Consider the following 14,638-nt stretch of genomic DNA (forward strand, 5'->3'; position numbering starts at 1 on the left):
ATGGAAATCATCTCCGTAGGAAACCAAACTATTACTGAATTTGTCCTTCTCGGTTTCTGTGTCAGAGCTGAGCTGCATCTCCTCCTCTTTACTGTGTTCACTGTCATCTATGCTTTCATCATCCTAGGGAACATGCTAATCATTGTGGCGGTGGTTAGCTCTCAGAGGCTCCACACACCCATGTATTTCTTCCTGGCTAATCTGTCCTTCCTGGAGATCCTCTATACTTCCTCAGTGATGCCCAAAATGTTGGAGGGCTTCTTGCAGGAGGCAGCCATCTCTGTGGCTGGTTGCTTGCTCCAGTTCTTTATCTTTGGTTCTTTAGCCACTGCTGAATGCTTCCTACTGGCTGTCATGGCATATGATCGCTACCTGGCCATCTGCTACCCCCTCCATTACCCTCTCCTGATGGGACCCAGATGGTGTTTGGGGCTGGTGGTCATAGCGTGGCTCTCTGGCTTCATGGTAGATGGATTGGTTGTAGCCCTCATGGCCCAACTGAGATTCTGTGGCCCCAACCACATTGATCACTTTTACTGTGACTTCATGCCTTTGATGAGCCTGGCCTGCTCAGATCCCAGTGTAGCCCAGATGACAGCATTCATTCTCTCTGTGGTCTGCCTCACTGTTCCCTTTGGACTGATTCTGACATCTTATGGCCGGATTGCGGTGGCCGTGCTGAGAGTTCCTGCTGGAGCCAGCAGAGGAAAGGCTTTCTCCACGTGCTCCTCCCACCTAGCTGTAGTGTCCACATTCTGTGGCTCTCTCATGGTCTTGTACATTGCACCGTCTGCTGTCCACTCCCAGCTCCTCACCAAGGTCTTTGCCCTGCTCTACACTGTGGTCACTCCTCTGTTCAATCCTGTGATTTATACCCTGAGGAATAAGGAAGTTCAGCAGGCACTATGGAGGCTTCTGTATGTTAAGCAACCTGAAACAAATGATTGAAGGAGGATGGTGGTAAAGATGTTATTTGGACTTTGGGATGTCTTCCAGGATTGGTTGGGTAGGAATAACTGTCGTGTTTTGACATTTCCCTCTGTGATAAGTTTAATAGTTATCATACTTACACTCAAAATGGGTATTGTAGAACAGTAACTTTAAAGTGATAACTTAAAAACATTTTACTTTAATATTTTATTATTTCTTTATTAAATAGGCTGTCAATATTTCCTATAGTAAATAGCTATACAAAAGTAGGAACACAAAACAAATCTAGAGATCTTGGCTACCTGTATTATGTATATATAAAACAAGTTGAATCATGGAAGTTTGTAATCTAGTTTTCATTGATGACTATGTCTTGAAACTCTTTTTATTTTGACCGATATGTACTTATTTATTCTTGTGAGATTTTTAACATAGCTAAACATGATTTAAGTAATCTTCTATTGTGAAAGCTCTTAGTTCACCATACAAATATAGTTCACATTTAGATTTTCCTACAATAAATTCTTAGGAGTTGAATTGCTAAGTTTAAGGAAAAGCATATTAAAATAAATTTAAAGCTGAATGCATTTTAATTGTTTAGCTATTTTATTGTAGACAATTTCAAATATACACGAAAGTAGATAGAACATTATAATGAACCCCATATAGCCATCATCTAGCATCAATATCAACATTTGGCAGTTCTATTTCTACTGCCTAAAGCTTTTTCTTTTTTTTTTTTTCTGGAAAATTTTAGAGCAAATTTCAGATGTATAAGTATTGTGTGTGTTTATACACAGGTACTGTGTGCAAGTACATTTGATCCTTGAACAATATGGGTATGAACCGCACAGATTCACTTAAAGGCAGACATTTGCAGTAATAAAAACTACAGCAGTACAGGATTTGTAGCTGGTTGAATCTGTGGATAGGAAACTTCATATGTACAGAGGAACCATGTGTATGGAGGATCACTCAAAGTTATGGGTGGATTTTCACCTTCTCAGTGGTTCATTGCCCCTAACCTTGGTGTTGTTCAAGCGTCTACTGTATTTGGTATGCTCGCTGACTGATAAAGGCATTTAAGGAAAAAAGTGCCAAAGCTGATGCTACAATATTTAAAAACTATTCCAGTGGCATCTAATACACAGACCGTGTTAAAATTTCTCTAATTATCATTAAGTGAATTCTTAAAATTAAGATGTAAACAAAGTTCACATAATGTATCTTGTATTTCTTAGTCCCTTATTTCATAGCAGTCCTTCTTCCCTCTTTTTTTTTTCCATGCCTTTGACTTATTGGAGAAATCTCTTTATCTGTAGAACAGTTTATATTCTTCATTAGACTTTCTGCTGATTTATGGTTTTGTCTGGTATCTAACCCTATATCTTGTATTTTATATAAAATTGTTTTGTGTCGGTCTCAGTCTTTTTATGGTTTCGTGATGCCATCCACTAAGAACGCCTCGGGCACTCACCTGGGCTGACCTCAGAGACATTTCTCTGACCAAGGCAATGATGTGGCTGGGCTGACCCTTGTGGTTCTTATTATGATTGCAAGATGCACCTCAGCAACAATCATGATAGAACTTTGAAAACACAAGGTTTGTTTTTCCAAAGTTCTGTAGACTACCAAGCTCACTGTAGACTGCCAGGCTCCTCTGTCCATGGAATTTTCCAGGCCAGAATACTGGAGTAGGTAACTGTTCCCTTCTCCAGGGGATCTTCCCAACCCAGGGATGAAAACCAGGTCTCCTGCATTGTAGGCAGATTCTTTACTATCTGAGACACCAGGAAAGCCCTGAAAAAATAAGGTTTGTTACTCATAGATCTTGGTGGCTACATGGCACACCTGGGGCCACACAAAGAGAATTTAGGGAGAGAGAGAGAAAGAGAGACGGAGGCTTTGCTGTTATTAGGGTCAAAGGTGTTGGGTGCCTAGGGTTTCATAGGTTTATTCTTTATAGGTGAATATAAAACACAAGAGCAGGAATTAAAGCATGGGCAGGAAAAGCAGAGTCACTCAAGTGGTCAGTTAATGGAGGCAATCCAGGGTTTTCTAAAAGAGGAACTTCATGGGTGGGGTGGCCCAGCTCTTTATCTAGATGTGTAGTTGACTATATGTTTATTTGAGGTAAACGTGTTTGAAATAAATGCCTGGCAGTCAGAAGCTTAATGTCAAATACTTACATTACAATATAAAAGCAATTATCAGGCACTTAAACTACCAAACTAATATTAAGATAGAAGCTTGATTGGATCTGAGTTAGCTTTTTAGCAGAATATCACAGAGCTCTTGTGATTTCTACTGCACCATATCATGAGGTGCACAATGATTTGTTGTCCCATTTTTAGTGATGCTATTTATATTATTGATCAGAGGGTTCAGGTGGCATCTGTCTGATCCATGTATTATTCGGTTTTCAATCAGATTTTCACCTAATATCTTTAGCTCCCATTGACAAAAGTTGCTGATTAATGCCCAAGTGATTTAATTATTTGAACATATTTTATTTTCTCTTAATGTTTTGAATGCATTTGTAACAGTTGTAAAACCTTTGTCTGTGGATTCTTATATCTGGGCCACATCATGTTTAGTTTTTATTCACTTCCTTTTCTCTTGAATATTTATCAGATTTTACCAATTATTTGTATGACCAATAACTTTTTGGCTGAATATAGGTCATTGAGGAAACTCTGGATTCTCTTTTCTTTAGAAGAAGATTGGTTTTTGTTTTAGCAGACATTTCAAGTCATGAAAGGTCATCTTGACCTTGATGATCATCTTGAATCAAGTAGGCTTGGTTTTATGCTCTGGGAGTACGGATTTGTGGAAAACCCAGGGTGTCACTCTCTTGTGTGATATAACTCAGCCTCCAAATTCTCTCCTCCTGGGGGGCATGGTCAGGGTTTGGGATTTAGCCTGTGTTTGGTCAGGTCTAGTGTAGGCCTTACCCAAGGATGTGGTTTTTACTCTTAAGACTTGGACTTTAAGAGTGTTAGTTTGAAAAAAAAAAAAAAAGAATGTTAGTTTGATAATAAGAGTATTAATAAGTTGTGCAGAACAGCCCACTTTCCTGATACTGCTGTTTTCCAAACCCTGCTCCACTTCTAGTGTGTTTTATTTCAATCCTATAGCAGCTTCTTTCTGATAAGTTTCAAGTGGTCTTTCCATTCATATCTTGAAGTCAGCCACAGCCACAACATCTGTTTCCCCCAAACCATTTTTGGATATCTTCTGCAAAGATCCCTCTTCTCTTGTGCTTTATCCTACAACTTTCAGTTGCTTGAGGTACCCCGTGTTTCAAACCCTGATTTTTGCTTTCTCAGTGAGTGGGATTGCCCATGTATTGATTCACCCTTTGGGAATTCCCTGGGTGAAATTTATAACTGATCCCTAAATATGGAAGGCAAGGAGAGACCTAGAATCTGGTTGTCCTGGTTTCTATATCAGTTTTATTTCCAGTTGTCTATGTAATGCTCTGGGAGAATCTTGATGTTAACTGATGTACTTGGTAAATGTGGTGGTGAAATGGGAAGAGATTTTTTTCCAAATGCTTTTTTATGGAGATTATCCTTAACTCCAAGAACTCTTCATACTCAGAATCCTTTTCAGGGATCTCTTCACTTCCTTATTTCTTAGACTATAAATGAAAGGATTGAGAGTGGGGGTTACCAGGGTGTACATGACAGCAGCACCCAGCTCCCCAGAGGCATGAGAAACTGATGGGGACTTCAGGTAGGTGGCAAAGACCGAGCTGTAGAAGAGGATGACCATGGAGAGGTGGGAGCTGCATGTGGCCAGGGCTTTCTTTTTGCCCTGTGCTGATGGGACCCAAGCTACAGCAAGGAAAATATGGACATAAGAGCTTATGATGCAGAGGAGAGGGCTGATTCCTAAAAGTCCTGTCAGAACCATCATCAGGTTCTCATTGAGGTGCATATCAGAGCAGGAAAACTTTAAGAGAGGTTTGAAATCACAAAAAAAGTGAGGAATCTCTAGATTAGTATAGAATGACAGTCGGGTTAGCATCAAGGTTTGGATCAAAGAGTCAGAGTGGGCCACTCCCCATGACCCACCCACCAGCAATCCACATCTGCAAGGAGTCATCAGGAGTGGGTAGTGCAGAGGATGGCAGATGGCAGCATAGCGGTCAATAGCCATGGCAGTCAAAAGCAGGTTGTCCATATTAGCAAAAACTGCGAAGAAATATAACTGGGCCAGACACTCAGAGAAGGAGATAGATCCATTACTTGTCCACAGAGTCTCCAGCATTTTGGGGGCTGTGGTGGTAGTGAAGCAGAGGTCAACCAGGGAGAGCTGGCTGAGGAAGAAGTACATGGGGGTGTGGAGGTGGAGGTCAGCTCCGATAGCCAGCAGCAGTAGTGTGTTTCCTGAGACACTCAGCAAGTAGAGGGCCAGGAGGAGCCCAAAGAGGAGCTGTGGTTTGTCTGGGTCACTGGAGAGCCCCGAGAGGACAAAGTCAGGGCTCTTGCTGCAGTTCATTTCAGGTCTTGATGGGCTACAAGAAAAGAATCAGCATGAATGGATTCACTCAGTTAGCTACTGAGATGGATAAAACCTTGGCTCCTTTCTCTTGGCAATGGGTTTTACTTATACCACCAATGGGAAGAATGGATAAATAAAATAACAATGGGAAAGACAAGGGCTGTACCTCACGAAAGATAGTCAAATTAAGGAAACATCAAGGTAAGAGAATGAGAGAAACAACAGAGATTTTCTGGAGGTATCAAAGTGTAAAGAGTTTTCTTAATGATAATTTGTATAATTGGTGGTTTAACTACTTGCTTGTGAATCTGTTTTCTTCACAAGACCATGAGTCTTTCAAAGCAGAGGCTGCATTTCAGTACTTAGCTTAATGCCTGGCATATAGAAGGAGCTCAATAAATACCTACCCACCTACACAGTCAGTATCCTCCTAACTGTTTTCACAAGGATCATGCCCCCATCCAATACATTCTCCATACTATGGTCAGTGTGTCTTTAAAAAAGAAAATCTCATCATGTCACTTCATTGTTTAAAAAATGGGTCTCTACATACAAAAGGCCAGTAGGTGCATGAAAAGATGCTCATCATTGCTAATTATTAGGGAAATGCAAATCAAAACTACAATGAGGTACCACCTTACATGAGTAAGAATGCCCATCATTAAAAAGTCTACAAAATAATAAATGCTGGGGAGAGCATGGAGCAAAAACAACCCTCTTCACTGTTGGTGGGAATGTAAATTGTTGCATCCATTGTGGAAAACAGTATAGAGGTTCCTCCAAAAACTAAAAGTAGAGTTGCCATATAACCTAGTAGTTTCACTTCGGGGCATATACCCAGACAAAACTATGATTAAAAAAGTCACATGTACCCCTATGATCATAGAAACACTATTTACAATAACAAAGACATGGAAAAACCTAAATATCTATTGACAGATGAATGGATAAAGAAGATGTTGTATACATGGAACACAATGGAATATTACTCAGTCATTAAAAAAATGAAATAATACTATTTGCAGCAATATAGATTGACCTAGAGATGATCATACTAAATGAAGTAAATCAGAAAGGGAAAGACAAATACCATATGATATCAGTTATATGTGAGTGGAATCTAAAAAATGGCACAAATGAACATATCTATGAAACAGAAACAGACTCACAGAACTAGAGAACATGCTTGTGGGAGTTCCCTTGCAGGCCGGTAATTAGGACTCGCTGCTCTCACTGCCTGCCATGGCCATGGATCAATCCCTGGTCAGGGAACTAAAGTCCCCCTGCAGCAGGGACAAAAAAGAGCAGACTTGTGGTTGCCAAGGGGGAGGCGGAAGAGGAGGAAAGAGTGGAGGAGGTAATTGGGCATTTAGGATTAGCAAAGCAAAGTATTATGTATAGGATGGATAAACACCAAGATCCTACTATCTGGCACATGGAACATATTCAATATTCTCTGATAAACCATAATGGAAAAGAACATGAAAAACAAAATATGTATAACTGAGTCACTATGCTGTACATCAGAAATTAAAACAACATTGTAAATCAACCATACTTCAATTAAATTTTTAAAAATGAATCTCCAGAGAACCATTGCTCTTATGAAAAATACCCTGCCACGTCTTAAAAAGCTCATTTGGTTTTGACCTCGAGGTGTCTCACTATCCACTCATCGTCTGTTCCCCAGCAACACTGGCTGCACTGCATCATCTTACAAACACCACGTTCATTCTCTGCTTTAAGTCAGTTCTTGCTCATCCTTCTAACCTCTAACTTTCTTAGGAAAGTCCTCCTTCACCTCTTTGTCTAAGACAATGCTTCCTTTTCTGTGTTCTCATGGCACCTTGGTAGTTTACTGCAATTGTAATATGGACGGTGTAGTCATATTTATTTAACTATTTAAGTTATTTAGTTAACGTTGGTCTCCCTAACAAAGCAATAGGATCATTATGGCTGAGATTGAATCAGATTATCCTCTCCAGTGCTTGGAATACAAAGTACAGTATATGTTAGAAAATGAAATAAATGTAAGTGAAGGTAGGAGAGGACGATGGGTTGTCTTCCCCCAAAAGTATTTTTCCATTTCAAGAATAAAATTTCTTTCCTACAAAAACTGTCCTAGTAACATGGGTTGGAAACATTGATTCATCTAATTGCTTCATCAAATTGAGACCAAGTATGATAAGTTTTATTTCCTATGAAATATCCTTCATTTCAGACTGTTTCTCACCATTGAAATTGTTATCCTTTTTGAGTTTTCTCTAGTCAACTCATTCCCAGTTAGTTTCATCAGCAGCTAACAGGCTTCACTGTCTCTACCTCTAGTTGCTAAGATTCAAGCTGTCAGCATCTGCCATGAATTTTAGGGCTTTCTTCTTTGGGCCTGATTCTCCCTGGTTTACATTTTTCTAATATCTTGTTTCCTGTTGCATCACATATCCACTGGTGCCTCTTTATCAAGAACTTCTGCATCTGCATCCTCCTATCAATAAGATAGGATTTTCCATTACTCAGCAGCATTCATTCTCCTTTTCTCAATTGTAGTATAAATTTCTGGGAGTAGAGACCATGCATGCGTGCATGCATGCTAGGTCGCTCAGTCATGTCTGACTCTTTGCAATCCTATTGATTGTAGCCTGCCAAGCTCCTCTGCCCATGGGATTCTCTAGGCAAGAATACCGGAGTGGGCTGCCATGCCCTCCTCCAGGAGGTCTTCCTGACCTAGGGATTGAAGATACATTATATCTTCTGCATTTGCAGGCGGGTTCTTTACTACTAGTGCCCCCTGGGAAGCCCAGTAGGGATGATGGTTCTTTAAAATATTTTAAGCACTACCTGGGACATGAGTATGTGGTTGTTTCCAAGGATTATTGTTCAGTAGTTGCTTTCAAAGCATGAAGACATCTATGTACTTCTCATGTGTGAGTAGAGGAGAAAATGCCCTTTGTGTCAACTACCGTGAAGAGATGAGCTATACTCTGCTTCTTGGAAATAATCAATTACACCTGAATAAACGTTTTATTTGTGTCTGCTAATAATGAGTTGTGTAAGGTAGATGATCTTCAACATTTTTGCATAGTCTGTGGCATCTATAATCAAAGTCTTATAAGGAATCTTGTGATAGGCACAGTTACATTTTCTTTTCCACTGATAGTCTCATTTCTCCCTTGTCTCTAACAAACTTTAAATGTTACAATATTAACTGACTCAGGATAAAGAGACATAACGCTTTCCTTCTTCAAGCCAAGCATTTTTAAATACTTGAGAACAGAGATTCTGAAACCTGAGCATGCTTAAGGATCATTTGCTGAGTCAGTGAAGTCCCAGATTCCTGGGATTCACCCAGACGTTCTGATTTAAGAAGTCTGAGGTGGAACATGAGAATTTGCTTTTCTCTCATTCTCCAACATCAGATGATGTCACTAATGTGCTGTATAATTCAAATATAGCAAAATACATTCTTTTATCATCTGAATTGCTCTTTTTTGCTTTCATTTTCTCTATCCTTTTTAACTGAGAACTGAAAGATTTCCCACTTTTTACAAGATTAAGTCTTCCTGTACTCCTTTATCTCCTTCAGTTCAGTCACTCAGTCGTGTCCCACTCTGAGTGGGGACCCCGTGGACTCTAGCCCGCCAGGCTTCTCTGTCCATGGGATTTTCCAGGCAAGAACACTGGTGTGGGTTGCCATTTCCTTCTCCACTTATCGCGTTAGAATATTACTTCTTCAGCTCAGACAGGCCCGTAATTCTCACATTTCAGATCTCTCAGGTTGTGCCTTCTTGACTGTTACTGAATAGTCTCATTGTTATTATATCCACTTCTAGGTTTATATTATATACATCTCTCAATTATAGTATAAATGAGAGAATTATACTATCATATATATGTATATATATTTAAAACTCTAGAGAATATATGGTTTACCTTAGGTCTCAAGACAAGTGTGGCTCAATACTGAAATTACCTAAATCCTGTTTTAACATCTCAAAGTAATGAGGGTTTTTTAAATCCATTTTTAAAATTTTGGCCTCAGATAGAGCATACCCTAAACTGGTGAGTTCCTGTAGCCTTCTCCTGATGATGGCCCACTTCTCTGATTTTAGAGCAAAGTCTTCAAAAAGCTCAATGTCTCCCCTATTCATTGCCAATTACTTTTCAAACTGTTTGCCTTTGATCTTCTCTTGAACTGACTTCAAACTTTTGCTCTTACCATTCCACTGAATTCACTCTTGTCAATGTCAAAGCTCAATTCTCAGTCTTTAAATTACTTGAACTGTCAGTAACACTTAACAGACTTGATCCTTCTTTTCTTACCTCAAACACTTAAAAACAAAAATGAAAACAAAAAATCTTGCTTTCAGAATACCTACCAAGCTCTCACTTTCCAGTGCAGACTTGTTTTCAGTCTCCTTGGCTGCTTGCTGCTCTTCCTTCTTATTATTCACTTTTATACCTCTTCTCTTTTCTGTCTTCTATGCTTCATATATTTATAAACACACAGCTCTCAAATCATACCTTTAATTTCAACTTATTTTTCTAACTCTAGACATATATATTTAATTTCCAACTAGCCACTTCTACAATAGCAGTTTTACCATTTAAGGTATTTTCTTTCAGCTGGTTTGATTTATATACTGCCTTGGAAACAGATACACAAATCAAAAGAGACTTTCTATGTTATGGAGCCCAGCAAGTGCAGAACTTGAACTCTTTATGGTCCACTTTGAAAGCTGATCCTGTTACTTCATTTGCCACATGACATCTTCAACCCTTGCCTCTAGTTTCTCTAAACTTTACTCCGTAAATGGTGACCTTAGAAATATTCATTCTATCCAATGTAATTGGTGGGTGCACAAATAATTTTAGGGCCTTGGAATACTCTGATGTACCAGCTAAAGATAATGCAATTAGGAGCTGAGCATTATCAATCTTCATTTCTCTCGGGATCAGAAAGAAACCTTTCTGGCCTTAAGAGACTCAGTTCCCAAAGTTACTCATTAGTGAAAAACCTAGAGGAATTTTCTGTTAAGAAAGTTTCCTATAGATAGGATTGAGGATGAAAATTAACAATTAAACAGAAGCCTAACATTGATTTGGAAATAACTTAGAAAAACTACTTAAATCGCAAAACTTCTACTATTCACTGCTGTCTTCTTATGTAAGAATAACTTGAAAAGACTTATATACACCTACAATATATCATATGTGTCCTTTTATTTTTAGTGCTCTGAACTTTTTCCATAAAATATATTGAAGTTTATAAAATTATTTTCATACATCTATTGATAAAGTCATCTCAGTTGAGACCTGAAATATATTAAATGGAGTTAGTGCCTCCCTGCTGTACTCTTCCCAATTTCTGAACCACAGAATAATCCTGTTTAATTAAATGTGTTTAAACTTCTGTGTTTTGGGTAACTGTGTCACGCAGCAGTAGGTAATCGTGTGCTCCTCTATAGTTTACAGTCTCTATGAAGGCTGGATTAAGTAAAAAATTCTGATCCATAGAAATTCTGGTCTGACATAGTTCAGATAGGGAGAAGGTTAAGATGCCTTCTCCCCATACACTTTCTTTTATAAACAAAGCTGAAATTGTCACTGTTTTGTCACTGGAACAAAACTGGACCAAAGAAGGTAGAGTTGGAGAACCATGTGAGTAAGATTAGAACCAAATTCCTTGGATCTACAAAAGTGAATGTAAACAATGTGAATGACCCATCCATAACGTCAAAATATCCTCCTATATTCTTACCTGTATATACCTCTATTTTAGTTATTATTATTATTTCTTATTTGTGGTTGTGCTGCCCAATTTGTGGAATCTTCGTTCCCTAACCAGGGATTGAACCCGAGTCCTTGGCAGTGGAAGTCCATAGTCCTAACCACTCCAGGGACACCAGGGAATCCTGTGTCTCTAATAGTTGTAAGTGCTGATACTCCCCATGGTTTTAGGTCCAGTGACACTTCTAAGAACTTAAAAAGTGAGGAACATAGTAATTCTTGTCTATTAACTCCAAAAATACTTTAGCCATTACTACTTAATAGTTTTCACTTAGTCTAAGCTTGATGACAGGTAAGGAAAACAAGAGAAATTTTTGATGAGTTCTTCATATTTCACTGATATTACATCATATTATATCACACTGTAATCTGTGAAAGTAAATATAGAAATAAAAAAGAAAATATATTAAAAGGAAAAGTCTTGAAACTCAATTTTCAAGACCAAAAATTTAGGGGAAAATATAACAATGGGCAAGAAAGGTATTTCGGAGATTTTTTTTAAGCTGCCTCCACTTATAACATATTTTACAGTTATCTTTGACAGGTGGTCCAACTGACTTATAAAACATATTTGGAGTCAGAGTTCACAAAATTTTCTAGATAAACCATTGGTTATTTTATCTCTGTTAATTAATACTCAAAATATTTTTTGCTTTAATTACTCACTTGCTTCCAGATTGGAGAAGAAAAAATCATGACATACATAATTTATCACTTAAAAATATCCTTTGGCTTATATGTGAGTTACCATTTATTTTTCCGGTTGAGTAATCAGGACCATTAATTCAATACCTTAAAATATTACAGCATAAGGATTTTATTGTTCACATTATAATATATAAACTTACAGGGAACACACAGGTAAACAGACCTAAATACTATTCAACTACAGACTGCATGGATAACTAAGACAAATTTCTGTGTCTAATTTTATTCAAGAACACAAAAGAATACATAGCAAATCAGTTTCATCAACTGATATCCCCCAACAGATTCAGCATTAAGATTCCATGTCCATTTGTTTAAATTTCCATTATATTATCTAGGAATGCATTATTTAACAAACTATACTGGACTTACCCATTTACATTTCCTTTGTATACTTCCTTCTGTTTTTACAAATTGTAAACAATTAGAAAAGCAGTATAACTTCACACATCAATTTTCTCTTTGCCCCTTTACTTTATGCCTCAGAAGAATTCTCTAGACTTATCAGGTCAGAGTTTTCTACTGATCGCTCTCCTCAAGGCCCCCTTCACTTCCTTGTTCCTCAAAGTATAGATCAGTGGATTTAGTACAGGAGTGACCACGCTGTACATAATGGCAATGATCCGTTCCTGCTCCACAGAGCTACTTGCGGCAGGACGAATGTAAGTGAAAACTACAGGGGCATAGAAAAGAACAACTATCATGAAGTGGGAGGCACATGTGGACAGTGCTTTATTGAGCATGCTGCAAGAACGGGTCTTGAAGAAAAGATAGGTAATAATGTAGGAATAGGATAGAAGTGTTAGAAAAAATGGGCCAATGGCAAAGGTCCCTGTGACAGTATTGAGCAGCCACTCATTGAGCTCAGTGTTCCCACAGGCCAACTCCAGCAATGGCTTAACATCACAGAAGAAGTGATGGATATGGTTGGAACCACAGAAGTTTAAGCGAGAGGTCATCACTGAGTGCAGCAGGGCATGGAAAAACCCAATGATCCAGACAGTGACAGCCATCTGGACACAGACCTGATGACTCATGATAAGAGGGTACCGAAGTGGTTTGCAGATAGCCACAAAGCGGTCAAAGCCCATCACGGTCAGCAACATGGACTCTGTGCTGCCCATGAAGTGGAAGAAATGAAGCTGGCTAATGCATCCCAAGAAAGAAATTGTTTTGTGTGTAAAGAGGAAGTTCTCCAGCATCTTTGGCAGAGTCACCGTGGAGTAGCAGATATCTAGACATGACAGGTTTCCCAGGAAATAATACATAGGAGAATGGAGTCTTCGATCAGAGATGACAACCATTAGGATGGCTCCATTTCCAGCCAAGCTGACAATGTAAATGGCAAGGAAAACCACAAAGAGAACAGGCTGCAGTACTTGGATGTCTGTCACTCCCAGGAGGAGAAATTCAGTGACTGAGGTTTGATTCAGCATCACTTGAAAGAAAAGACAAAATAACATATGGAATGGGATCTCTGAGGGAAACAGAGTCCCACAGCTGAGGATTTTCCCATCTAGACAATAATATTTTGAGGAACATTGCTATTTAAATAAGGTCACATGTTGGTTATGGACAGTTACTCAAATACTTTTAAAATTAGATTTATCATTAATATTTTTCTTTCTTCCAGATTTAGCCAGACTATCATCTTCTCTGATAAAACTTGCCTTTTATCATCCTAAATTAACTCTAAAAGCAGGTAAATTTTTAAGCACTCCACCACAGTGCTGTCTCTTGACCTAGGAAGAAACCATCTGAAGTTTTTACTTAAGAAAAGTAGACAATGAGAGAATAATAAGGGCTATAAGGAAATCTGAATAGAGATGCAGACATTGGAGCACTTCCTATAAAAAGGAATCATTTGAAGTTTGGGAAATCTATGAAAGGAGAAAGATTTGATTTGACTAGAATAAAAAGGTGAATCAACTAGGGAACAGTTCCAGAGATCCCATGGGATTATCACTTTTGTAGCTAGAGAAAATTTTGAGAAATTATCTAACCTTTATTACATTTTTGTTCCAGCCTGGCAGAGCAGAGACGAGAACCCGCCCCATGACAGCAGGGTGCGGCAAACCGCTTCCCGGAGATTGTCCTAGTAAGCATGCCCAGTGGACATATGTGGAGCTGGACGCGCTCTCTGCTCTGCTCCACTGACTGTCCCTGTGTCCCTCCTCATGGAAACAAAACAAGATGTTCCTGATTAACAGCAGAGCCTTAATTTTACTCCCTCTTTATGGTGCACTGATCAAACTCCCCAGTATAGCTATTTCCTAATGATCTCATGTGACTTCTGCCAATAAAAGAGCAGGCTGAAAGGATCCATTTTGTCTTCCTGCCGTGGAGAGCAGGAGAGCCCCCTGACTCCCTGCTTGCCAAATTATATGTGTCTGTCTTTTCATTCCGCTGCCCCCACCCCGCAAACACACACGCGTTTCAGGTCTTTCTTACCAGCTCTGCTGGACGCTACACATCTTTTCTGTAATGATGGCTTCAGGAATTTAGAGTAGCCTTCCATGATAGCCATGTATACTTTGTACACTGTTAAATTTTATCACTCCTGATCAAGATACACATATGTCAAACATTTTTGGTTCTCTACTTGCAAAACAAAATTATATAAAAAAATTCACTTGGGGGAAAAATCTTTCCCTAACATTTAAAGAAAATAAGAATGAAATTTTCTGTACCAAATATTTATTTC

General features: G+C 38.7%; 3 protein-coding genes across 3 annotated transcripts; 1 reads left to right on the top strand and 2 right to left on the bottom strand.

Annotated features, from left to right (window-relative positions):
• Positions 1–948, top strand: LOC136151063 (olfactory receptor 11A1-like). The gene has a single exon (XM_065911949.1). It carries the CDS (start codon positions 1–3, stop codon positions 946–948), a length of 948 nt encoding a protein of 315 aa, XP_065768021.1.
• A 3,558-nt stretch (positions 949–4,506) lies between these two features.
• Positions 4,507–5,436, bottom strand: LOC136151790 (olfactory receptor 1f45-like). The gene has a single exon (XM_065913204.1). The coding sequence runs from the start codon at positions 5,434–5,436 to the stop codon at positions 4,507–4,509; it is 930 nt and encodes a 309-aa protein (XP_065769276.1).
• Positions 5,437–12,443: 7,007 nt separating this feature from the next.
• Positions 12,444–13,370, bottom strand: LOC136151828 (olfactory receptor 12D1-like). The gene has a single exon (XM_065913252.1). The coding sequence runs from the start codon at positions 13,368–13,370 to the stop codon at positions 12,444–12,446; it is 927 nt and encodes a 308-aa protein (XP_065769324.1).
• Between the last annotated feature and the right edge of the window lie 1,268 nt (positions 13,371–14,638).

The sequence above is a fragment of the Muntiacus reevesi genome, chromosome 20 (assembly GCF_963930625.1).
Source record: "Muntiacus reevesi chromosome 20, mMunRee1.1, whole genome shotgun sequence".
In the NCBI taxonomy this organism is placed as follows: domain Eukaryota; kingdom Metazoa; phylum Chordata; class Mammalia; order Artiodactyla; family Cervidae; genus Muntiacus; species Muntiacus reevesi.

Coding starts and splice junctions, on each gene's coding strand:
- LOC136151063 (XM_065911949.1), top strand. CDS start 1: ATGGAAATCATCTCCGTAGGAAACCAAACTATTACTGAATTTGTCCTT.
- LOC136151790 (XM_065913204.1), bottom strand. CDS start 5,436: ATGAACTGCAGCAAGAGCCCTGACTTTGTCCTCTCGGGGCTCTCCAGT.
- LOC136151828 (XM_065913252.1), bottom strand. CDS start 13,370: ATGCTGAATCAAACCTCAGTCACTGAATTTCTCCTCCTGGGAGTGACA.